Here is a 25206-nt window from a genome sequence, read left to right on the forward strand (position 1 = left end):
GCATTTGCTACAAGGTGTGAGTTGAGTTTGGCTTCTGAGCCTGCAGTGCAATCCATTTTATTCTGTCTCTTGCCTTGACTCGCTTACGAAGTATGGGTTCAATTTTTTCTGTCTGGTGATGTCCTCTAATAATAATATTGCAGAAGCAATGCACCAGATGCTGCTGCTAGAAACTAAGAACAGATCAACCCAGAGTATAAAATCTCAGTTGGCCTCAGCCACCAACTGAGTATTCTCACTGTTCTTTTATTTTTCCCTGCATATTCTGAACCCTAACAATAGAATGTAATTTATTCATCTCTGGCAGAAGTTTCCTCAGGAACAGTTTTGCATTCCTTGTGCAAGTATTGCTTATGGATTCCTTCCAAGGTATGGGAAAGTCAGATGTTCACATTTATACTGTATGAATGATAGCCTTGTATACTTCTAGGTGATCCCTTGAAATCAGGTTTATTAGAACCTCCTGTTCCTCCTCTGTTGAGCCGTTGTATTTCCATGCCAGTTGACATTTCAGGTATGTCTCTTTTTGGCCCATTCTCCCTCTTTGTTTGATTCCTTGGGCAATCCAATTGATTATCTCCATGCTCTCTTTCTCCCTCAGGAATTCCGAAGGGCCCACGGTCTGACTTTGATATGGCCTATGAACGAGGCCGCATCTCAGTTTCTCTTCAGGAAAACAGTACAGTTGCATTGGATGGCTTTGCTCGAGTAAGTTTCTGCCAAGGAGAATGGGAGCATGTCAGCTTTGATATTTGTCATTTTCTTATAGGTTTTTAGATACAATTAGAAGGGATAGAAGTGAGGCTGTCTTTTGGGGAGGAGATATTTCTGCCTTTGTGAAATCCTTCCTGTAGCCAATCTCTTGCTTCTTAGGCCACCGTGAGTTGCTTCTACCTTTTTATTTTTAACAGTCGGCGTCCCAAGACTCCCGCGAACAAAAGTCTGTGACAGTGGAGGAACAGCCATCAGGCATCTACCATTACAACTATTGTGAGGATGATTCATCAATTGGTGATTGCCCTTTTGGACCATACCAGGGTCGCCAGACCAGTGCCATTTTTGAGGCTGCCAAACGGGAACTGGTCAAACTCATGAAAATTGAGGTAGAGTGATACAGGAAGAGTTTTCTGATAATCAGTGGCTTGGGAGGGGAGGGTTCTCCCTCATTAGTCTCAGAAGCTGGGCATGGGAGGAGTCACATGTGGGTATTATCACGGCCCATTTGCACGGAGACTGAGGTAATTTTGAGGCCACTCCCTCTACTTCCTCCTCGTGACTCCCCAGATTAACCTCAGTCTTTGACCCAGAAGGAGTACTTTTTCTGACTCTCCATTGGTTTCAAGGTTCTTTCGGTTACTTTAAATTTGTCTTTAGCCTTTTTCCCACTTGTGATTCCTCCCACCTCTCTTCCTTGCGTCACTGTGTTGTTTAAACCTTTTTCTCTGCATAAGCCGGGTTTGCTGTGTTACTGGGGAGCCCCCAAGCTGCTGGCCAGCTAAAAGGGGAGGATCCAGGACGCGCGCCAGAGGGCGCTGTCCGTGCGACCCCTGGTTCCATCAGAGGGGGTCACGGAGTGCTCAGGAGGCTTCTGAGGGAGCGGCTCGGTTGGACCGGCTCACAATCGGACTGCGTGGTCAACAGTCGCCATCTTGGATGGCGGCCATCTTGGGATGCACGTGGAGGGGCGCGGAGATCGGCGTGCTTGTTTGCAGCCACCTCAAGCGCCCAGGAACACCGATCCTTCGGGCCTGTGCTCCGCCAGTAATCCGGGGAGGGCCCCTTTGGTTCAGTGGTGGGCCGGCCTCTTCCGGCTACAGATCGGCGGTGTGGTTGTGGGTAGCACTGGTCTAAAGGAGCTCCAAACCACGCACAGAGGCCCAGGCCGGTTGGAAGCGTGAGAGGAGGTGGGAAGACAACAACTGTGAGTAAAGCGATGGCGGATGCCACGAGGAGCAGGGGGGCGGCTGCCCCTAGATCACCAGGGGATTCAGATACGGGTGAGGGGACTCCCGTGGAACTACCCCTGTAATGAGGGGGAGGTATACCTCAAAGAAGGCCATCTCTAAATCTGCTAGGAGAAGAGAGCCTAGCAAGGAGCCCCGCATCACTAGGGTGGCTGGTAGAAGGATAAGGGAGGAAATCAGCCGTTCCCCATCCAGGTCACGCTCTCCTGTCCAGCCTTTACCCTTGCCAGAGGTCCAACTAGGTTCTCCTGGTTCCCCACGTGGCTCTGCGAGGGGGGCTAGCCCCCTATCCCCCCTCTGTCTCCTGCCCAGTCTTCAGGACACCGGGGAGACCCCTTTGGCCGCAGGTCAGCTGTTTCCTCCAGGCCACGGTTGGCTCCTCAATCGGCCGAGCCCCCTAGCCTTTCGCCAGCTTATCCAGAGTTTTCTGAAGGTTTTGAGAATGTGATTGCCCGTGCCATTGCTCAAGGCATCTAATCAGGCATGCAGCATCAATTGCAAGCCTCTAAATGAAAATCTTCTCATGGGACCCCACGAGGTCATCTGGATCAACCCCAATCTTCTGCAGCTAGAGAGCGCCGATCGGATTCCCCTTCCATGGCTAGTGAGGGGTCAGGATGAGAAGAAGAGGGGCAGAAGGACGTGGCCTTCTCTGAGGATGAAGATTCCCAGGTTCCAGAGGCCCCTGCTATTGCTGGCTTGTTTCCTCATGCCTTGTTTGGTTCCCTGCTTCGCAAGGCCAAGGCTACTGTAGATCTGGACAGCACCCCAGCCCCTTCTCAAACAGCTACCGCCTCCTAGTGCCCAGCCAGCCTCTCTGGTCCCTGCTCTGAGTCTAAACCCTGCACAGGGTCCTCCACATCTTCCAGGGCAGACTCATATGGTTCCTTGCTATCCCAGCGGGGGGACCAAGAAGGGGCCCTTTTATAAGCCAAACGTGGAAAAAGAAGAGATTCCTACCCTTGATTTATTTATGGAGGTGCTCAAATCTCAGTGGGCTAAGCCTGGCACGTTTCCCACTCCAGGCAGTAATGATCACAGGTTTTACAATCTTAACGCAACCTTTGCCCAAGCACTGCAGGTTCCAGCTATAGATGTCCTGGTGGCTGGCCTGGCCTCTGCTTGGTGGTGACTGATGATATCTCCAACTGTCCGAAGGCAGAGGATAAGAAGATGGAACTGGTTCTGCACAAGATCTTTCATGCCGTAACGTGGGCGATCAGGGTGGCTGCTGCTGCTTCGTTTTTCAACAGGTCCACTCTGCTTTGGCTGGAACAGCTTCGTGATCGAACCCCCACTTCAGACATGCGACTATTGCAAGACATCACCCAATTTTCAGCTGACTCTACCCTGGATGCAGTCAAGTATTCTTCCAGGGCTCTATCTTCTTCGGTAGCTTCCAGGTCCCTTCTCTGGCTGTGCAATTGGCAAGCAGAGTCCCGGGCTGTTCTGACCTGCCTCTCCACGCCTGTGAATAAACCAGAACACAGGCTTGACTGTTTGCCACTGTTTAATTACTGATATAACAAATCCTTTGGCTGAGAGCCCAGACAACTCATGTTCAATAGAGCAACCCAGATAATTCGAATGAAGCACCCCAGATAGTCCCAATGAGCAGACACGGCTAGAATACATAGATTTTTTTAACTACTAATTCAAACGGTTGTGTCCTGCAAATGTCCCCTTCCAACGCCTCACCTATAATCTCTCTTGGGAGGGGCCAATCCACAACCACCTGTGCTTAATCATCTTCTGTGAATCTGCCTACGTAGTTACTGCTTCCGTTTCTCAGCCCTTCTCAATCTAGCATCAGGGACAAACTGCCTTTGATCCTCCCCACTGCTCCATGCCTCAGACGCCTCCTGGTGCCCAGCCAGCCTCTCTGGTCCCTGCTCTGAGTCTGAACCCTGCCCAGGGTCCTCCACATCATCCAGGGCAGATTCATATGGTTCCTCGCTATCCGAGTCCATCAGCAGCTCAACCGGATCCTGCTGGGCCACAACACGGGCAAAGTGGCTTTGGTGGGGGGCGGAGTACACGGGAGACAAGCTTTTCGGAGCCTCCCTTGACCTGATCCTTATCGAAGACAAGAACAAGTGCAAGGTCTTCCCTTTCACAACTAAGCGCTCTGACCAACGCACTGTGCCCTACCCCAGGAGGTCATCTCCGGTCCTTCCCAGTCGGGTTACATTGCTATTTAGATGACATCCTCATGCTGGCCACTATGGCGGACCGAGCTGAGAGGGACATGGCTCTCACTATTGCCATCCTGCAGATCCTAGGGTTCTTGATCAATCTCGAGGAGTCATCTCACCCCTACCACTAAGCTCCAACATTTGGGAACCATCATTGACTTGGTGGCTTGTGAGGTGTTTTTGTCATAGGAATGTAGGGACAGTATTTTGGAGTTGATCCAGGAGATCCGCAAGACATGTTCTGTTCCTGTAGTCCTTCTCTCCAGGCTCCTGGGCAAGTTCATCTCCTGCATTGGAATAGTGCTTTGGGCTCGCCTCCACGCCAGAGAGCTACAGTGGTTCCTGCTACCACACCAGAGGGACGGGACAAGCGACGCCCTCTTCAAGGTCCTGGTGCCACCCCAGGTATTTCTCTCCTTCCGTTGGTGGATGTCCCTGGCACTGTCCAAGGGCTCCCTCTTCAGGGAACCAGACAGGTTGACTCTGACTACAGACGTGAGCCTGTTTGGCTGGGGGGCACACCTTCAGTCTCAGGTAGCTCAGGGCATGTGGACGCCCACGGATCTACGGAAGAACATCAACTGGCTAGAGCTGAGGGCAATTCACTTGGCACTTCGACATCTCAAGGAGGCGGTGGCCGGTCAACATCTCCTGGTCCTGATGGGCAACGTGGCGGCCAAAGCTCATGTGAACAAGCAAGGGGGCATGCACTCCTTGGCGCTTCGCGACAAGGCAGTTTGACTGGGCAACTGGGCAGAGAGGAATCTCTTGTCGATTTGGGTGGAACACATCTCCGGGGTGGACAACCGACAAGCAGACTGGTTCAGTAGGGAGACCGTGGACCACGGGGAGTGGCAGTTGCATCCCAGCATCTTCGAGCGGATTTGCCAGAAATTTGGTTGGCTGACAGTGGATCTCTTCACCACCCCATCAAACGCCCAGGTTCCGAGGTTCATCTCGTGCTTCCCGGCCCGAGGAGCAGTGGACATTGACGCCCTTTGTTGCAGATGGCCGTCAGGCCTCCTTTACACCTTCCCTCTCCTTCCTTTCCTTCCCGGGGTTCTGAGGAAGCTAGTGCTAGAGAGGGCAGAAGTGATCCTGATAGTGCCCCACTGGCCCCAGCATCCCTGGATTGCGGACTTAGTGGGTCTGTCGGTTCTGCCTCATTGGAGGATTCCTGGGGAGGAGGTAGCTCTGCGCCAAGGAAGTCTTGATCATCCGGATCCAGAGTGGCTCCAATTAATCGCTTGGCGCTTGAGCGGGAGCAGCTGAGGGAGGCACAGTTCTCAGCCAGGGTGATCAGGACCATTGAGGCTTCCAAAAGGAAGTCCACCACACGCGTTTATGATGCGACCTGGAGTTCCTTTGTAACATGGTGCAGGTCGGCCCAGATAGATCCGACCTCGGCATCAGTGCTGCAGGTACTGGAATTTCTCCAGGATGAGTTAAGGTCTGGTCCCCAGTACCCTCAGAAGGCAGGTCTCTGCCTTGGCCACGGTCATTGGGGAGGTGGGTTTTAGAATCTTATCCCAGCACCCAGTCATAAAGAGGTTCCTAATCTTTGGCCCCCCGTGATCCATTGAGTTTCCACCTGACACCGTTCCACTGTGGAGCGCCCTTCGAGCCTCTAAGGGAAATATCAGTGCAGCCTCCATCAGTAACCAAGAAAGAAACCACTCAAGTCCATTTTTCAGAATTAAGAGTACTTTTACTGTTTATGAGTAGATAGCAGCTAGCAAAGCAAGATCTGAGGCAAAAGCGCGTGCAATCATAGATATCTATATGTGACCCAGCTCCCTCCCCCTAGTGATCCCAACCCCCAGTCCAATCCCCACACCCCACAGGTGTAATGTGGGCTGCACTTTCAAAACCCATCATCAATATGTTGGACGGTTGGCCTTGGCGGCAATTCCATATCTGCAGCATGCGCAGTAGATGGTGAGAAAACGACTCCCTTCCTCATTCACTCCTGTGCTCAAACTTCCCCTCCCCGTTTCAATGGCAGCCGAAAGCGAGCAGCAAAACAGGCTGACACTGGCCCTCCGTCAGGAAAGGACATCACCCCCGGAAAAAGTAGAAAGAAAACAGGAACAAGACAGATTAGACATAAGTATGGCAATATGAGTTAGGGCTTATCGGGATAGGCAGAGTAGAATCTCCGCAAAAGCCTAGGAGCTCTAACATGGGACTTATCAACCCATTCAGCTTGGGATGGGGGAAAATGTTTCCAGGAGACCAGATACTGAATCTGATTCCTACGTCTCCTGGAATCCAAAATTTCTTTGATCTCAAAATGTTGCTCTCCTTCGATGAGAAGAGGGGCAGGAGGCGGCGGTAAGGATGTTCGAAAAGAAGAGGTGTGCACTGGTTTCAACAGGTTAACATGAAATACGGGGTAAATGCGGTTGAGATACTTTGGCAATTCCAACCGTACAGAAACAGGATTAATGATCTTCACAATAGGAAACGGACCAACATACTTAGGCCCTAATTTCTTCGACTTTTGGGTAGTTTGGAGAAATTTGGTAGACAGAAAAACTTGATCTCCAACCTTGTACTCCCTTTCTTTCACCCTCTTCTTGTCAGCCTGTTTCTTGTGTGCTCGATGAGCAGCCTCCAACGTTTTTTGGGCTATGCGCCAAACCTTTTGGAGCTGGTCACTCCACTCCGAAAGGGACAAGACTTGTGGTTTTTCATGGGGCAACTCCGGGATTGGCATAAAATCCTGTCCAAATACAAGTCTAAACCGGTGCTGCTGTGCACAGAGTTGTTGTACGCTACTTCAGCATGTGGTAACAGTTCAGTCCAATTATCTTGCTGATAATTGATAAAACACCAGAGATATTGCTCCAAAACAGAATTAGTCCTTTCACAAGCAACATTAGTCTGAGGATGGTAGGTGGAGCTTAACCCCTGGGCGGAGCCAATCAACTTAAAAAACTCCTTCCAGAAGAGGGAGGTGAACTGTACCCCTCTATCTGATGTTATGCGCTCTGGCACCCCATGCAAACGGTACACATGTGTAATAAACAATTTAGCTAAGGGCTTAGCTGAAGGGATCTTGGAACAAGGTACAAAATGAACCTGTTTAGAGAACAAATCCATGACTACTCCGATTACGGTATTTCCTTGACTCTCAGGTAATTCGACAATGAAATCCATTGATATTTCCTTCCATGGCGATTCAGGATGGGCTACAGCTTGAAGCAGGCCTTGGGGCTTCCCAGGAGGTCGCTTAGCAGCCGCACAACTGGCCACGTATGATTCAATGTCCTTTTTCAAAGAGGGCCACCAAAATTGTTTTTTGATGAGATGTAGAGTTTTCACAAACCCAAAATGGCCAGCCATGCGGGAATCATGAGCTCGTTGTAATACCAAAGGCTTCATGCTTGCAGGAACATATAATTTAGCGCCTATCCAGGCTAGTCCATCTTTCATGGTGCATTCATTTGAATGTTCCTTAAACCAGTAGTCGGACTCAAGGCTTTCCTTAATTTTGCAGATGAGGTCGGTTGTGACCTCCAACTTAGGGGCACTTTGGCTTCTGGTAAGCATTGGAGCAGCAAGACTTTTCTCTGGGATGACAAGAAGCACCATGCTCAACTTGGAGCTGTTGTATTGTGGGAGTCTGGATAATGCATCCGCCATAAAAATTTCCCCCCCAGGGATATATTTCAGGGTGAAATTTAACCTGTTGAAATGTTGTGCCCAGCACATCTGTTTAGGAGAAAGTTTTCGAGGGGTCTTTAATGCTTCCAAATTTTTGTGATCAGTCCACACCTCAAAAGGGTGTTTAGCTCCCTCAAGGAAATGTCACCAGGTCACCAACGCCCACCTGACTGCAAAAGCTTCCATGTTCCCATATGCCCATCGTCTCTCCGTCAGTTTCCGGGAGGTGTAAGCACAAGGTTGCAGGTGCCCGTCAGCGTTTGCTTGAAGTAACACAGCCCCCACCGCCACATCACTAGCGTCAGCTTGAATGACAAAAGGTGTGTCCATGTCTGGGTGTTTTAAAACGAGTTCAGCTGCAAAGAGTCGCTTTAGTTTTTTGAATGCGGCCTGACATTCCATAGTCCATTTTAGTGGCTTCCCCAGTTTGGGTTTGGCCTCTCCTTTTGACTTAAGGAGATTTGTAATGGGTAGCGCAATGCTGGCAAAAGAAGGAATAAATTGACGATAAAAGTTCGCAAACCCCAAGAAACTCTGCAATTGTTTGCGGGTATGAGGGGGTGCCCAATCGGTAACGACTTGGACTTTAGCTGGGTCCATGTCGATGCCATTGTGGGAGATGCGATAACCAAGGTAGTCAATTTTTTCCTGATGAAATTCACACTTAGACAATTTGGCGTAAAGCTCCGCAGCACGGAGTTTTTTGAGAACTGAACACACCAATGTCACATGTTCTTCACGTGTTTCCGTGTAAATAAGGATGTCATCAAGATAGACTATCACGCCTTTGTATAGGTGGTCATGCAAAACTTCATTTATTAGTTGCATGAAAACCGCTGGTGCCCCCTGTAGGCCAAAAAGGAGTACACGGAATTGAAAACAACCAAGTGGGCAGTTGAAAGCAGTTTTCCATTCATCTCCCTTCTTAATCCTGATTCTGTAATAAGCCTCACTTAAGTCCAATTTTGTGAAGATCCTCCCTTTACCCAAATAGACCAACATGCCCTTCATCAGAGGGAGGGGGTAAACATTGTGCAGAGACACCGCATTTAATTTTTTGTAATTTACACAGAGGCGAAGAGAGCCATCTTTTTTTCTCTAAATTGTACTGGAGCTGCCACTTGGGGCCTGGCTGGTTCAATAAACCCCCTTCATAAATTTTTATCAATAAATTTCTGTAATTCATCCATTTCACGGGGGGTCATTGAGTAGATTTGGGGTTTTGGGAGTTTTCCCCCTGGGAGAATATCAATACTGCAATCTGTTGCACGGTGAGAGGGTAACTTATCAGAGGATTTCTCACTGAAAACATCCTTTAGGTCCCAATATTCCTGTGGGATTTTCTCCTCCCCCTCAATTTTCTCTTGTCCAGTGGCCGCTAGGTTAGGTTTAATGTTAATGGGCTTTGGAGCCCCCCCTTCACCCTTGGGAGGTGTTGCGGAACGGATGCGCAGCCACCCCTTTCGCCAATTGATGTGTGGGTTCCACTTCCATAACCAAGGTAATCCTAGTATGAGGGACCAATCCATTCCTGGCACGACAATAAAACTTATAGTCTCTTGGTGAGTTCCCATCCACATGTCAATTGGCTCAGTTACAAAATGGGCAGGGCTTCCCCCAGCTATTGAGCCGTCTAGCTGGCAAAAAGCAATAGGGACTTTTAAAGTTCTCAATTTCAGCCCCAGTTTCTCCACCACTTGAGGACTAATGATGCAACGTGTGCACCCTGAATCTAAGAGGGCCAGCATTTTCTCCTGCGCTCCAGTAGAGGGTACTTTTAGTTCTACTGGGATAGTCATGGGGCCCGAACGGGAACTTACCAGATGTTCGTCGTCAGATTCGGTTTCACTTTCTTCCGATGAGGAGGATGGTTCCCCCTCCCTTGGGGTGGGATGGAACTGCGTAGATGGCTCCACCCCTTTCATGGCGGTTTCCTTTCTTTTCCCAGGTTGTTTGTCTGGTTTCCTTTCTCTCCCAGTAGTAGGTTTTGGTCCCATTTTGGTGCGGCAGTTTGCTGCAATGTGCCCCTCCTTCCCACAACGGAAGCAAGTGATGACCCGGGGCTTGCTAGTAGACCAACTTTTCCCCCCTTAGGAACTCTTGGGGGGGCCTTGGGAGGGGAAGTAGCTTTCTCTTTTCCACTGTCATCACGGTACTTGTCTCGGCCCAATTCAATTTCTACATCTGCTGCCAATTCATACCAGTCCTGCAATACACAGTTCTGGTATATATCTTTGTTCAGACCGTCCATGAAGCCATCCAACAGGGCTTGTTCGGACCAACCCCTCATATAAACAGACAGTTCACTAAATTCTTGTGTATATTCAGCAACTGGTCTGTTTCCTTGGATAAGGGCTTTAAATTTAGTTCTGGCTTTTCGCTCTGTGAGAGGATCATCAAAGCGTTTCCTCAGGGCAGAATTTGCATTATGCAGAGCAACCATCCAGGCAGCCGCCCTATCTTCTAATGCTAGGGTAACAATTCTTACCTTGGCTTCTTCTGTAGGCAATTCTTCGCCATACTGACGCATGTAATTCCATACGTGAAACAGGAAAATTCCTAGATCCTTTGCCTCCCCACTGAATTTCGTTCCAAGTGGGGGAACTTTGGCCATCCGCCGTCTGCGGGGACCCTCTCCCCCACTTGGGATGGCTCTGGCGGCTGCTGCTACTGGGGTTGGGGCTCGTTCATCTTGCTCATCACCCCCATCTGCGGCTCCAGTCTCTTTCCAGTTCCTTCCACTTAAGGTGGTGTTCCTGGTAGCCATCACCTAGGCGGGTGTCTGAGATCAATGCCTTATCTGCCAGGGCAGATTTGTGCACCTTCCACCCAACAGGGTTGTTCTCAGACTCAACCCTGCTTTCTTTCTCAAGGTCAACACTCCCTTCCATAGGGCTCAGGAGGTGGTGCTCCCGGACTTCTGTCTGGCACCTTCCAGAGAAAGGGAAAGGTCCTGGCACCGCCTGGACATGCATAGGGCACTGAGTATATACCTCAAACGCACAGCTGCCTTCAGGAGGTCGGAAGTGCTTTTCGTCTCCTTCCAGGCTTCTACCAGGAGGGTAAAGGTATCACCTGCCACCATCAGCAGGTGGATTAGGCTAGCCATCCCTAAGGCTTATGATCCCGGTTCCAGAGGGCTCACCGTGCACTCCACCAGGAGTGCGGCTACCTCTGCAGCCTGGGCTACCCAGGCTCCCATTGAGGACATCTGCAGGGCGGCCGCTTGGGCCTCGCCCTCTCCCTTCATTAGGCATTACCGGCTGGATGCCTATGCCTCTGCGGAGGCATTATTTGGTAGGAGGGTTCTTCAGAGAGTGCTGGACACTCGGGGGGCTCAGGCCCAATGATTCCCTCCCATGGACATCTAGCTTTGGCATGTCCCACATGTGACTCCTCCCACGCCCCACTTCTGAGACTGTCAGTTGGTCTTACCTGAACTGCATGTCTAGAAGATGGCATGGGAACAGTCATTACCTGCCCGTTCTATGTGCGCCTGCACATGGGGGCCTGAGGGAGATTAGTTGTTGGTCAGTTTGGCCTGGGGGAGGGATTTGTTGTTTTGTGTTTTCCTGTTCCTGTTCCCTTCCTTCCCAGGCTTTTCTTGGACTGTACCATTGGTTAATCTGGGGAGTCATGAGGAGGAAGTAGAGGGAGTGGCCTCAAAATTGCCTCAGTCTCCGGGCAAATGGGCCATGATAATACCCACATGTGACTGCTCCCATGCCAGCTTCTAGACATGCAGTTCAGGTAAGACCAACTGACATTCTCTTCATTTCTCAGCTAGTACAGAGGCTGGTGGTGTTCAGTGCTTGAGTCGTCTACTCCCTTCTCAACAGGAATTAGAACATAGAATAATAGGGTTGGAAGGGACCGTGAAGTTCTTCTAGTCCAACTTTCTGCCCATGGCAGGAGATCCTATAGCAGCGATGGCGAACCTTTTTGGGCTCGCGTGCCACAAGTGGGGGGAGCGCGGGGGGGTCATGTGTGGGCGTGCCGCACCCATAATGCAACACGCGATCCCCTAGTGCGCATGCGCGCACAACGCAACCCCCCCTCATTTTTACATGCTTTTCTGGGCAAATGGTTGTCCAGTCTCTGCTTCAAAACCTCCAGTGATAGATCACCCACAACTTCCAGGGGCAAGTTGTTCCATTGATTAATTGTTCTCACTGTTTTTTGAATGGCAGCCGGATCGGCTCAACTGATCCGATTAAGGAGCCGAGAAGCACTGAAGTGATCGGGGAAGGGCTTTCCACTGCACCCTTTCACTAGGGCTTATTTTTGGGGGGAGGGCATATATTTACACCCACCTCAAAAACCAGGCCTGGCCTTATTAGCAGGACATGTCGTATTTTCGGGGAAACATGGTAGAATTGAATTTTCTCAAGAGTTTAGGAGCTCTAACATCAGACTTATTCACTCACTCAGCATGGGATGGAGGGAAATGTTTCCAGGCTACCAAATATTGAAACACAGGATGGAGTCGCCTAAGGGTTTTTGGCAAGTCCAATTGTACTGACACAGGATTTACAATTTTTACAATAGGGAAAGGTCCCACATATTTAGGACCAAGTTCCTTCGATTTCTGGGTAGTCTGAATAAACTTAGTGGACAAGAATACCCTATCCCCAACCTGGTATTCTTTTGGCTTTGACCTTTTTTATCAGCTTGTCTGTTGTGTGCTTTGTGAGCTGCTTAGAAAGCTTTGTGAGTCATAGGCCAGAGACTTTGAAGCTGATTACTCCACTCGGACAAAGATAAGATTTGTGGTTTCTCTTGAGGCAGTTCAGGAATGAGAACGAACTCCTGACCAAATACTACCTTTAAAGGGGTCATTCCAGCTTCCGGTTCTGGCTGCGGTTCGCAACGGGCATGCCTTGCTTGCCCCGCGCGCTCCTGGTGGGCTCCCCTTTGATCGGGGGGGCACAGGAAGCCTTGTAGGGGCTCCTGCCAAGGGGGCGGCTTAGCGGGGGACCCCCTGTGTCGGCGGCGGCCGAGGGGGCTCCCCGCATCGCCCTAGGCATCGGGAGGAAAAAGGGGAGGCGCTTCTGCGTCTTCGCATTGGGGCAGCTGGACGAAACTGAAGATTTGAAGGACGCAGTTGCAATGCGGTGAGATGGAAATTCCCCCTATTCCCTTTTATGACTGAAGGAAAAACAAAAAGACTGTCAGCTCTTTAGAAAAAACTTTCAACTTGTTCCTGGGAAGTGTGACTGGAGGGAGGGGGATTTCCACCCCCCTTGGATAAGCGGCTCTAAGCTGCTCTCTGCCGCCAGAGGAGGAGAGGGGGAAGCGCTGGAATGAAGTCACGCTCATAGCAAACAGCAGATTTATTTTACTGCGATTGTGAAAATGAGGTGATGATCTGTTTCTTTCTGAAAACTTTGAAAACTTTTGGTTTGTTGCCTTCTGATCCCGGAGCTGGCAGGGCAAGATGGCACACTTCCGTCGTCTTCATGTACTTTGAAATTTGACTCCACCCACAGAAACTGCTGGCATTTTGTCTTTGTCTCTGTGACACTCAGAGATATCTCTTGTTACACTTTACTCTGAACTTGGAACAAAGGATTTTATTGCTTTATTGCCTGGAATTAGAATTGAGAAAAGGTCCTTATTTGCTGGACTCCCTGCCTCGCGATCTCTCTTGGCTATCCACCTTTCCAATTGTTTCTTCTCTGCACTGTATCAGTCATCTCTGAGCTCTGCTTACTACAATGCCACCTAAAAGACCACCACCGGGGAAACCGGGTTTTGCTGGCTCCGCCCCAGCATCTTCAACGTCCAGCTCCAGTGGACAACAGACACTAACATCTTTGTTCCAGCCCAAGCCCCCTGAGGTGGACTTTCAACAGATGTTTCAACAACTCTTAAAGGGGCAGGAGGACTTAAAAAACCAATTGAAAGAAATGAACGAACAGCTCAGAGAGAACCAAGACCGAACGATTCAAAATTCACAGAGACTGAAACTTTTGGAGGAGGGGACGGCTGAGATGAGGGGGGAGGTGAAGGGGGTTCAGAGAGGAAACCAAGAACTTGAGAACCATCAGACAAAAATGGAATTTGAAAGGATGTCTTTTTTTCTTAGATTTCAAAATGTAATTGAGGCTGATGATGAAGACCTGAGGGATATTATGACAAACTTACTGGCTGAATATATTAAAAAAGACAGACAACAGTTGGGGTGGGATATGGACCTGGTCTATAGAGTAAACTCAGCATATGCCAGAACACATAACGTTCCAAGGGAGGTTCACATTAAATTTCTCAGAAAGACCACAAGAGATGAGATTCTGAGTGCACAAAGGGGGCAAGCATTAAAATACAAGGATAGAGAAATAGCCATTCTGAAACAAATCCCAAAGAAAGTTAGAGATAAAAGAAAAAACTATTCGCTTCTAGCGAAGAAATTATACCAGAAAGGGGTGTGGTTCAGATGGCTTATGCCAGAAGGTATGCTAATATTCGGGGAGGACACGAGAGTTAGAATCAATACAACTATGGAGGCTGAGGCCTTCATGGAAAAAAACAAAGTCCTCCTAGATAAACCTGATGACACTACACGGGACATACAGGACACGGGAGGTGCCGGAGCTCTGCTGGAGGGGGGAGAAGAGGCAACATCAAGAAAACTCAGATCACAAAAATGAACTAGAAAATCTGTTTGATATAAAATGATTGAAATTACGTGAAGATAAAGGGTTATATGCTGACAAAATACTACTAAGTAGCAACAACTTAATGTATTAATAAATGAAAGTTATGAGAATGGGGGGGAGAGCCATTTCCTGCATAATGTAACTGTCAAAATTTGTAACTTCATCCACCATCCCTTTCCCTGATTATTTTTTTAAACCAATAAAATTTTGTTTAAAAAAAAAGGGGGGGGGGTCATTCCAGTACTTCTATGTACTGAATTGTTGTACGCCACCTCTGCATGGGCAAGAAGTCGGCCCAATTATCCTGTTGATAATTGACATAAGATACTGCTCTAGAATCAAGTTAGCCCTCTCACAGGCCCCATTAGTCTGTGGATGGTGGGCGGAGCTTAGGCCCTGGGCAGAGCCTATTAGCTTCAGGAACTCTTTCCAGAAGAGGGAGGTGAATTGGACCCCCCTATCTGAAATAATGCATACCAGAACTGTGTTAATAGCCCCACCCCCCGGTAACCTGCAACGCTGGTATGAATTGGTGGCAGATGTAGAGATCGACCTAACCAGGGATAAATACCGGGAAGACAGTGAGAAAGGTAACCCACCCCCGCAGAGGAGCTTTGAAGGGAGGAAAAAGTTGGTCTGCAAGCAAGCCCTGGTCTACTGCTTGTTTCTGCTGTGGGAAGGAGGGGCACCGAGCAGCGAACTGCCACTCAAAAATTGGCCCAAATACCCCTGCCACTGGGGAGAGGAAGCCAGACAAACAAACTGGAAAACGAAAGGACACCACCATGAAAGGGGTGGATCCTGTTGAAGAATTCCCTCCCAACCTAGGGGAAGAAGAACCCTCCTCTCTCTCGGGGGAAAGTGAAACCGACTCCGATGACAACCATCTGGTATGTCCTCGATCGGGCCCCATGATCATTCCAGTAGAACTTAAAGTGCCTGCTACTGGAGCCCAAGTGAAAATTCTCGCCCTTTTAGTCTCTGGATGCATGCGTTGCATAATTAGCCCAGAAGTGGTGGAGAAAATGGGCTTAAGACTGGGAACTTTGAAAGTGCCCATTGCCTTTTGCCAGTTGGATGGGTCAGTAGCTGGGGGGGGGGGCTCCTGCCCATTTTGTGACTGAACCAGTAGATATGGGGATGGGGGGTCACCAAGAAACCTTAAGTTTCATTGTTGCACCTGGGATGGATCGACCCTTCATATTAGAATTACCCTGGCTACGGAAATGGAACCTATATGTGAACTGGAAGAAAGGGTGGTTGTGCATCCGTTCCACTAAACCCCCAGAGGCAAGGGGAGGGTCTCCCACATAGCCAATGCTGAACCTAACCTAGCCGCTGCAGCGCAGGAGAAAATTAAGAGGGAAGAGAAAATCCCTAAAGAATACTGGGACCTTAAGGACGTTTTCAGTGAAAAAGCTTCCGATAAATTGCCCCCCCTGCCACGCTACTGATTGCAGCATTGAGATCCTGCCAGGGGTAAAACTCCCCAAACCCCAAATTTATTCAATGACCCCACGCAAAATGGAGGAATTGTGAAAATTTATTGACAAAAACTTGAAACGGGGGTTCATAGAGCCGGCTAGGCCACGAGTGGCTGCAACTGTATTGTTTAGAGAAAAGAAAGATGGCTCCTTTCGTTTATGTGTGAACTACAAAAACCTTAATGGTATTTGTGTGGAAAATGTGTACCCCTCCCACTCATGAAACATATGTTGGCCCAGTTGGGTAAAGGAAAATTTTTCACAAAGTTGGACCTCAGGGAGGCCTACTACAGGGTCAGATGGAGATGAGTGGAAAACTGCTTTCAACTGCCCTTTGGGATGTTTTCAATTCAAACTCCCGTTTGGTCTGCAGGGGGCACCAGCAGTTTTCATGCAATTAATAAATGAAGTTCTGCATGAGCACCTCTACAAGGGCGTGTTGGTCTACCTTGATGACATCCTTATCTACACGGAAACACGTGACTTTAATGAGGTCAGTCCTCAAAAAACTCTGGGTCACTGAACTTTATGCCAAATTGTCTAAATGTGAATTTCATCAGAAGAAGATAATTACCTGGGCTACCGCATCTTCCACAATGGCATCGAGATGGACCTGCCGAAAGTCCAGTCTGTCACTGAGTAGGCACCTCCTCGGACCCGCAAGCAATTGCAAAGCTTTTTGGGATTTGCGAATTTTTATCATCAATTTATTCCCTCATTCGCTAGCACTGCACTGCCCATTACCAATCTCCTAAAATCAAAAGGGGAGACCAAACCTAGACTGAGTAAACGTTTGAATTGGATTATGGAATGTCAAGCCATTTTCAAACAATTGCAGCAGAACCTGTTTTGAAACACCCGGCTATGGATGCACCATTTGTTGTTCAAGCTGATGCCAGTGACATGGCGGTAGGGGCAGTATTACTTCAAATGAACGCTGAGGGTAGATTGCAGCTGTGCGCTTACACCTCACGTAAGCTTACAGAGACAGAGAGGAAATGGGCTATATGGGAAAAGGAAGCTTTTGCTGTCAATGGGCTCTGATGACCTGGCAACGTTTCCTAGAAGGGGCAAAACACCCTTTTGAAGTATGGACTGATCATAAAAATTTGGAAGTGTTGAAGATGCCACGTAAACTATCACCTAAACAAGTACGTTGGGCACAACACTTCAACCGTTTCAACTTTACCCTCAAATACATCCCAGGGGAGGGGGGAGAGAACTTTATGTCTGATGCCTTGTCTAGGCTTCCCCAGTACAACAGCTCTAGTCTGAGCGTGGTTCAACCAGTTATCCCAACAAAAAATCTGGCTGCCCCGATGATTACTAGGAGCCAAGGCCCAGTGAACTTAAATATCACTACAGACCTAATGAACAAATTCAAGGAGGGCCTTGAGTCCGATGACTGGTTCAAGAAACATTCAAATGAATGCACAATGAAAGATGGTGTAGCTTGGGTGGGAGCTAAATTGTATGTTCCTACCGACCTGAAACCAGTTGTTCTTTAACTGGCCCACGATTCGAGAATGGCAGGCCATTTTGGATTTGTAAAGACTTCGCATTTGATTAAGAGGCAATTTTGGTGGCCTTCATTGAAAAAAGACATTGAGTCCTACATAGCCAATTGTCCCATCTGCTGCCGCGCAAAGACCACCGGGGAAGCCCCAAGGTCTTCTCCAGAGTGTTGCACGCCCTGGAGCACCATGGAAGGAGATATCAATGGACTTCATTGTCGAGTTGCTGGAGAGTCTAGGAAATATTGTGATTTGGGTTATCACTGACCTGTTTTCCAAACAAGTTCATTTTGTGCCTAGTTCCAAAATCCCATCAGCTAAGTCGTTGGCAAAATTGTTTATTTCACATGTATATCGGTTACATGGAGTACCTGAGTGCATAATTTCAGATAGGGGGATACAGTTCATCTCCCTCTTTTGGAAGGAGTTCCTGAAGTTGATTGGTTCCGCCCAGAGACTAAGCTCTGCCCACCATCCTCAGACTAATGGGGCTTTCGAACGGATTAACTCTGTTTTGGAACAGTACCTCCAATGTTTCATTAATTATCAACAGGATAATTGGGCTGAACTATTACCACATGCTGAAGTGGCGTACAATAACTCTGTGCACAGCAGTACCGGCATGACCCCTTTTAAAGTTGTGTTTGGCCAGGACTTTGTACCGATTCCTGAATTACCTTAGGAGAAACTGCAAATTTTGTCCTTATCTGAGTAGAGTGATCAACTTTGACAGTTTTGGCCCATGACTCGCAAAGCCTTGGACGCAGCCCACCAGGCTCACAAAAAACAGGCTGATAAGAAGAGGGCTCAGCCGAAAGAATACAAAGTTGGGGATCAGGTGTTTTTGTCCACCAGGTTTCTGCAAACCACCCAAAAGTCGAAGAAGTTGGGGTCAAAGTATGTAGGTCCATTCCCCATTGTGAAAATCATAAATCCTGTATCCATAAGATTGGAGTTGCCAAAAAACCTTCGCAGAATTTATCCTGTGTTTCATGTGAACCTGTTGAAACTGGAGCACACTTCTTCCTTTCATCTGCCTCAACCTTCACCTCCGGTCCCTCTTCTTATTGAGGGAGAGCAACATTTTGAAGTTAAAGAAATCTTGGACTCCAGGAAACATAGGGGTCGCATTCAGTATTTGGTCTCCTGGAAACATTTTCCCCTTCCCAGGCTGAATGGGTTGACAAATCTCATGTTAGAGCTCCCAGACTTTTGCGGAAGTTCTACACCAGTTATCCTGATAAGCCTTGATTTTATAATAGATGTATATGCTATATTGTTATTTTGTATTGTTTTCCCTCTGTCTTTTCCTGCAGGGATGATATCTCTTTCTGAAGGAGGGCTGGATGTCAGCCTTTGTTTTGGTTATTTGCTTACGGCTGCTTTGCTACGGTTGCTTACTATCGGCTGCCATAGGAATGAGGGGGGGGCATGATATTGGGGAAGGGAATAATATTGTACTGGGGGAGTCTTGTTCTCACTATCTTCTGTGCATGCTGGTGGCTGATGTTTGGACTTGGTCAAGGCCAACCGTTTCACATACCAACTTGATGAGGCTGTTTGAAGATGCACCACACATGACACCTTAGGGAGTTGCAGATTGGACACTGGGTTGGGGAATTGGGGGAGGGGGTTGGGCAAATCTTTGATATGTATGATTTTGCACGTTTCTGCCTCAGACCTTGCTTTACTTCACTGCTATCTTTTCATAACCAGTAAAAGTACTCTTAATTCTACAAATGGAGTTAAGTGGTTTCTTTCTTGGTTTGCTGAAGGAGGCATGCTTGACACACCCTTTCCGTCAGTTCATGTGAGGGTTCCATTTCCTCAACCAAGGTAATCCCAGTATGAGGGGTCGTTCCATCCCTGGTGCCACGTTGAAATTCAGGGTTTCTTGGTGGTCCCCCATCCACATCTCCACTGGTTCGGTTACAAAATGCCCCCCCCCAGCAATTGACCCATCCAGCTGGCAAAAGGCAATGGGTACTTTCATAGTTCTCAGTCTTAAACCCGTTTTCTCCACCACCTCCAGGCTGATTACACATCGGGTGCATCCAGAATCTAAAAGGACCAGCATCTTCCCCTGGGCTCCAGTCAAGGATACTTTTAATTCTACTGGGATGATCATGGGGCCCGATCATTGACTTACCAAGTGGTCATCATCCGAATCAGTTTCACTTTCTCCCACAGAAAAGGAGGGTTCCTTCTCCTCCTGGCCTGGAGGAAGGAGATCAGCACCTTCCACGCCTTCCAGGGCAGTTTCACAGCGTCTCTCTAGCTGCGAGACAGGTTCCTTCCCACCAGCCGGGGTCAGTTTTGGGATCATGTCTAGTGTAGCAGTTGGGCTCCCGATGCTACTCCTTTTCTGCTTTTGGTGCCTCCTCGGACCACCCCCGCATATGCACAAACAGCTCCCGAAACTCCTGAGTGTACTCAGCCTCAGGCCTCCCCTCCTGGGTTAAAGGTTTCATCCTGCTTCTTGCCTTTTGATTTAGGAGAGGGTCATCAAAGCATTTCCTCAGGGCTGTCATAAACACCTTGTAATCCCTCAGCAGGGGGGAATCATCATTACGCAAAGCTACCATCCAGGCAGCCACTTTGCCTTCCAAAGCCATAGTAACACTTCTCACTTTGGCCACTTCCGATGGGAAATCCTCACCATACTCTTGCATGTAATCCCAAACTTGCACTAAAAAAAACCCCAGTTCTTTGGGATCTCCTCTGTACTTCACTCCAAGAGGAGGAATATTTGGCATTCGGTGCCTTCGGGGGTTTCCCCCCCCTTCTTGGAGGAGCTTGAACTGCTGCTGCAACTCAGGCCCCTCCCTCTTGCCCAGCTCCGGTAGCCGTTCCCTGGGACGTTTCAGGGCTAGCCAGGTCTTCTGCTCCCCCATCCGCCTAATCCACTCTCCCTTTCAGCAAGACTTACACGGAAGAGTAGTTGTCCCAAGCCTCCTGAAGAAGGTGTAAAGCATGGGTCATCATGAGATCCTCTCTTTCAGCTGCCTGCCAGTGATCCTCTGGTTTCGGCTGGTTGTGACCCCTGCCATCGTCCTTTGCTCGCTGCAGGGGTTAGACATTTGGGTGCTCCCCCCACGGAAGCTTTTAACTCTGGAATGGGTGCAAAGTGAGATCTTGCTTAATGTCGGGCATGCCTCCTTCAATATCCAAGAAAGAAAAACCTCAACTCCATTTGAATAGAGATAAAGTACTTTTACTAGATATGAATTGAAAGCAGTGAAAAGGAAAGCAAGATTTGAGCCCAAAAGACGTGAACATGTACGTATCAAACATTACCCAGAACACTCCCCCCAATTCCCCAACTCAATGTCCAATCTGCAACTCCCTAAGGTGTCATGTAGGGTGTATCTTCAAAAAGCCTCAACAAGTTGGTATGCGAGAAAGTTGGCCTTGACCAAGTCCAAACACAGGCCACCAGCATGTGCAGAATATGGTGAGAACAAAACTCCCTTCTTCATAACTCCTCCAGCACCAGTAATTCCCCCTCCCAAATACCTCAAGCCCCCTCCCTCCCCATTTCTATGCCAGTCGATAGCAAGCGAGGAAAGTAGAGGCTGACAGGCAGTATCACAATAGGGATCTGACACTTACTTTCTTCAGTGTCAGAACCTTTTTTTTTTACCAAGGGGCTGTGAAAACTCTGGAGATTTTAGAGAACAATAATATTTTAGGAAAACTATAGAGAAGAGACTTAGTTCCCTGACTTTGTTCCACAGGGTGTAACGGAGGAGTAAAGGATTCAGCTCCTATTCCAAACAGGAAAGATACCTAATAATACTCTGCCATTCTCTCCACAGGATTCATCCTCACTAAATAATCGGGTGCTTTTGCACCATGCCAAGGCAGGAACAGTAATTGCCCGTCAAGGTGATCAAGTAAGTATTGTAGATGGCATACAAGATCATAAACTACTGCTAAGTCCGATAATGCATTTAAATTCATAAAAGCCAAAAAAGAAACTTAAATGGAAGCTTGAGAAAGAACCAAGATTTATTCTATGATCATAGGTTAGCCATTGCAAACACACACACACACACACAAGAGGGTATGCAAGAAAGAGCTACAAAACTTCAGAGAAGATATAACCCCTTATATATTGTTTAGAAATGTTATAAAACCATCAGTTACATCTCCAATAACCAGTCAAACCTCCAATTCTGGCATCTTTGTTTTGCGTATCCCCTGAACAGGATAGAGCCTCTTAATTAGCTTCATCAGTGTTATCTCCTTATCTCTTTATTGTGTCTCCCTTTGTTCTCTCAATTGATCACTTAGCTCTTAGGGGACATCAAAGGTGTGAGCTTTACAGCTCCATTCTATGTCCATAGATTAAAGGATATTGATAAGAGTTCAAATAACAAGGAAAACACATTTTAACAAACACCAATTGTTGCAGAAAGTCTGATGTAGCATATTTGTGTTATAAATCCAAAAGCATAATGCTAGATACATACAAGAAATACAAATCTAAAGTTATAAGAATGTACCGGAAACAACAGGTTTCTACTAATTCTAGTATTCCAGTATATTATATTCTGGTATTATTTAGTATATCCTTATTACTATTCCCCTTCACTAGCTTAGTCAGAGAAATACAAATGATAATCTCCTCCCTTTGAAGATCAGAAAAAGATGAAAGGAACGATTTCTTAAACAAAAATAGATTTTTCCTGTAATCAGAACCTAATGTTGGATGGACTTGTGTTCTAGAAGGAAATACTTCTCAAGAAGCATTTCATGTGGATTGAATGTCAGTGTGTATTCTTCTGGGTGGGTTCTTCACATTTCAAATATTTGAAGGTTTCCTTCCACAATGTAGAACCCTATGCTGTAGCTTTTAATAAGAATCTGGCCACTTGAATTGTGGATTATAAAAGGAGAGGAATAATTTGTCAGGAAAGGAAGAAGGAAAAAGAAAGTGGAGTGCACATTGGCTGCAAAACACTCCTGTTAAAACATTAATTTCCAGCTTTTTAGCAACCCCATCAATTTAGTTTTTAAGCGATAAAAAGTTTTTTAAAGCTATTTCTAGAAACCTGTTGAAGCTTCAGCCCAATCCTGCTCAATGGTGATCCAATTCCCTTGGAATAGGCTGCTTATTCTGGTCTTTTTTGACAGGATGTCAGCTTGCACTTTGTACTGTGGGGCTGTCTGCATGTTTACCAGCGGATGATTGACAAGGCTGAAGACGTATGCCTCTTCTTGGTGCAACCTGGAGAGATGGTGGGCCAGCTAGCAGTGCTTACTGGAGAGCCACTGATTTTCACCATCAAAGCAAATCGTGATTGTACTTTCCTTAAGATCTCCAAGTCTGATTTTTACGAGTGAGTACTATGTGCATAAATATTTCTGTTTCTGCCTGGCTCTCCTGCCATCATGTTCTTCCCAATCACTAGCCGTGTTCACATGTGGCAACTGCTCCTGTTATTTTAGTGTGAGCCATTTGCTGTTCTCTGCTGGGGGGTTGGTTGGGCTGTCTCACGGATAAATGGAGAAAAAGGAGTGGTTCTGTCTGTGGGTTTATGCTGCCAATATGGTTTTGCTCAGGAAGGGCTTTTGTGGCTCTGGTGTAGTTTTCCTTTCTTTTTTTTCTCCAGTAAAAGGAGCTATCTAAAAATAATGGTTATCCAAGAACATGACAAAAAAGCAAGAAGAGGAACTGGAAGTAACAACCAGAATGCAAATAACTAAGAAAGTGAAATACTTGGGGATCTGGGTGTCGGCAAAATGTTCCACAATTAAAGATGATAACTATAATAAATTAGTGATACAAATAAAGAAAGAGTTAGAAAATTGGAAAAATATTCAACTATCACTCATGGGACGTATAGCGACAATTAAAATGAATATTCTACCAGGAATCTTATTCCTGTTGCAAGCCGCACCTATTAATCCGGGTAAAAAATTCTTTCAAGAACTAAACAAAATAACCGCTAGGTTTATTTGGCAGGGACGAAAGGCGAGGATTAAACTAAAGTCAATGCAAGACAGCAAGGAGAGGGGAGGTTTAGCATTACCAAATTGGGATTTATACGCATCGGCAGTATCAATAACATGGGTGAAGGATTGGATAGAACTAAAGAATAAAAGAATTTTGACTTTGGAAGGCCATGATTTGCAAGCAGGCTGGCACACATTCCTATGGGATGATAAAAATAAAACGCACAAATACTTTCAAAATCATTTAATTAGAAGAGCGTTATTGCAAAAATGGCTCAAAATAAAAAAAAACCCACTATGTGAAAATTCCGAATTGGCTATCACCAACAGAAAGGATGACTCATCCACATTTTATAGATTGGAACAAAATGCTAAGATATAGAGACTTAATTGATAGACAGGGAAACTTAAAAACAATTGAAGAATTGGCAGAACAGAATATGAAAGTTGACTGGTTAACTTACCTTCAAATCAAAACTAAATACAATAAAGATACCAAATTATACAACTTTGAAACAGAACCACACGAATTGGATAAAATTATTCAAGGCCCAGATAGAAAAATGATAGGGAGAATATATAAATTTCTCCTGAAGTATCAAATGGAAGAGGAAATTGTGAAAGAACAAATTATAAAATGGGTGCAGAACTTTGGCTATAATATTGAATTAGACAAATGGGAAAAATTTTGGGGAACAAACTTAAAAATGACATTATCAGTTGCATACAAGGAAAACCAGTACAAAATGTTTTATAGATGGCACCTGGCACCAACAAGGTTAGCTAAAATATCATCAAATACCTCCCCAAAATGTTGGAAATGCGAATCGATTCACGGAACGTATTACCATTTATGGTGGACCTGTGAGGAGGCTAAAAAGTTTTGGAAAAAGATCAAAAATTGGCTGGAGGCAATAACGGGAGTTAAAATAGAATGGAAACCGGAAATCTTATTAGGAATAATGTCTGCGAAATGCAAAAAAGAAATCCAGTATTTAATACTACATATAATAACGGCAGCAAGGATTGCCTATGCCCAGAAATGGAAAAACAAACTAACTCCAAGTGAAGATGAAACAATAAGAAAGGTTATGGACTGTGCTGAAATGGACAAACTAACTAAAGAAATTCAGGGAAAAGAAGAATCAGAATTCTACCAGATATGGGATAAATGGTATAGGTCAGTGGTCGGCAAGCCGCGGCTCGCGAGCCACATGTGGCTCTTTACACACTTTAATGCGGCTCTTCTGTGTGCCGGGCGCCCGCTCCCCTCCCTCCTCGGGCGGCCGCCAATGTTCCCTCTAAGTTGCGCAGATAACAAGGAAACGCCGCGCAGAAGTTTTAAAATGTGAGTGAAAATATCCCCCCTCCCTCCCTTCTCTCTGTCTGCACCGAACTCTCTCTTCCATGATTGGTGAAATCAAGGAAGATTCTGCCCGGATACCGATGACGTTGCAGAATGGAGAATTCCCATTGGTCCTATGGGGTTTCATTGGTTCCTGGGAAAACATGATTCGCTGGTTGTAGCCTGCTTTTCTCTGCATATCCGGGGTTTCTAAGGCATTGCATCGTCTGAAGCCCGTTCTGGACTGGGCAATCTTTCTGCGATCCCTTCGCTTTGGGGAGAGAGGGAACCAGCGTGGAATTGGACTGTCTGAGCGCGATCTTGAGACTGGACTTTTGAGCAGTACCAATTCTTTCCACTCTTTCTTTTCCCTTTCTGTCCTTCTTCTATCTTCCTTTCCTTTTCATTTTTTTCC

The 25206-nt window shown here is 47.0% G+C and overlaps 1 protein-coding gene across 4 annotated transcripts in view; it reads left to right on the forward strand.

The window, feature by feature from the left end:
• The window catches only part of PNPLA6 (patatin like domain 6, lysophospholipase), a 119763-nt gene that overhangs the window by 51986 nt on the left and 42571 nt on the right, over positions 1-25206 (forward strand). For all 4 annotated transcript variants that reach the window (XM_081966134.1, XM_081966135.1, XM_081966137.1 and 1 more), the window contains exons 12-16: positions 431-514; positions 602-708; positions 912-1103; positions 21304-21381; positions 22625-22830. In XM_081966134.1, the coding sequence (XP_081822260.1) occupies positions 431-514; positions 602-708; positions 912-1103; positions 21304-21381; positions 22625-22830 (667 nt within the window). The remainder of the gene's footprint in view (positions 1-430; positions 515-601; positions 709-911; positions 1104-21303; positions 21382-22624; positions 22831-25206) is intronic.

Source organism: Natrix helvetica (genome assembly GCF_964273705.1).
Source record: "Natrix helvetica genome assembly, chromosome: 1".
NCBI lineage: Eukaryota > Metazoa > Chordata > Lepidosauria > Squamata > Natricidae > Natrix > Natrix helvetica.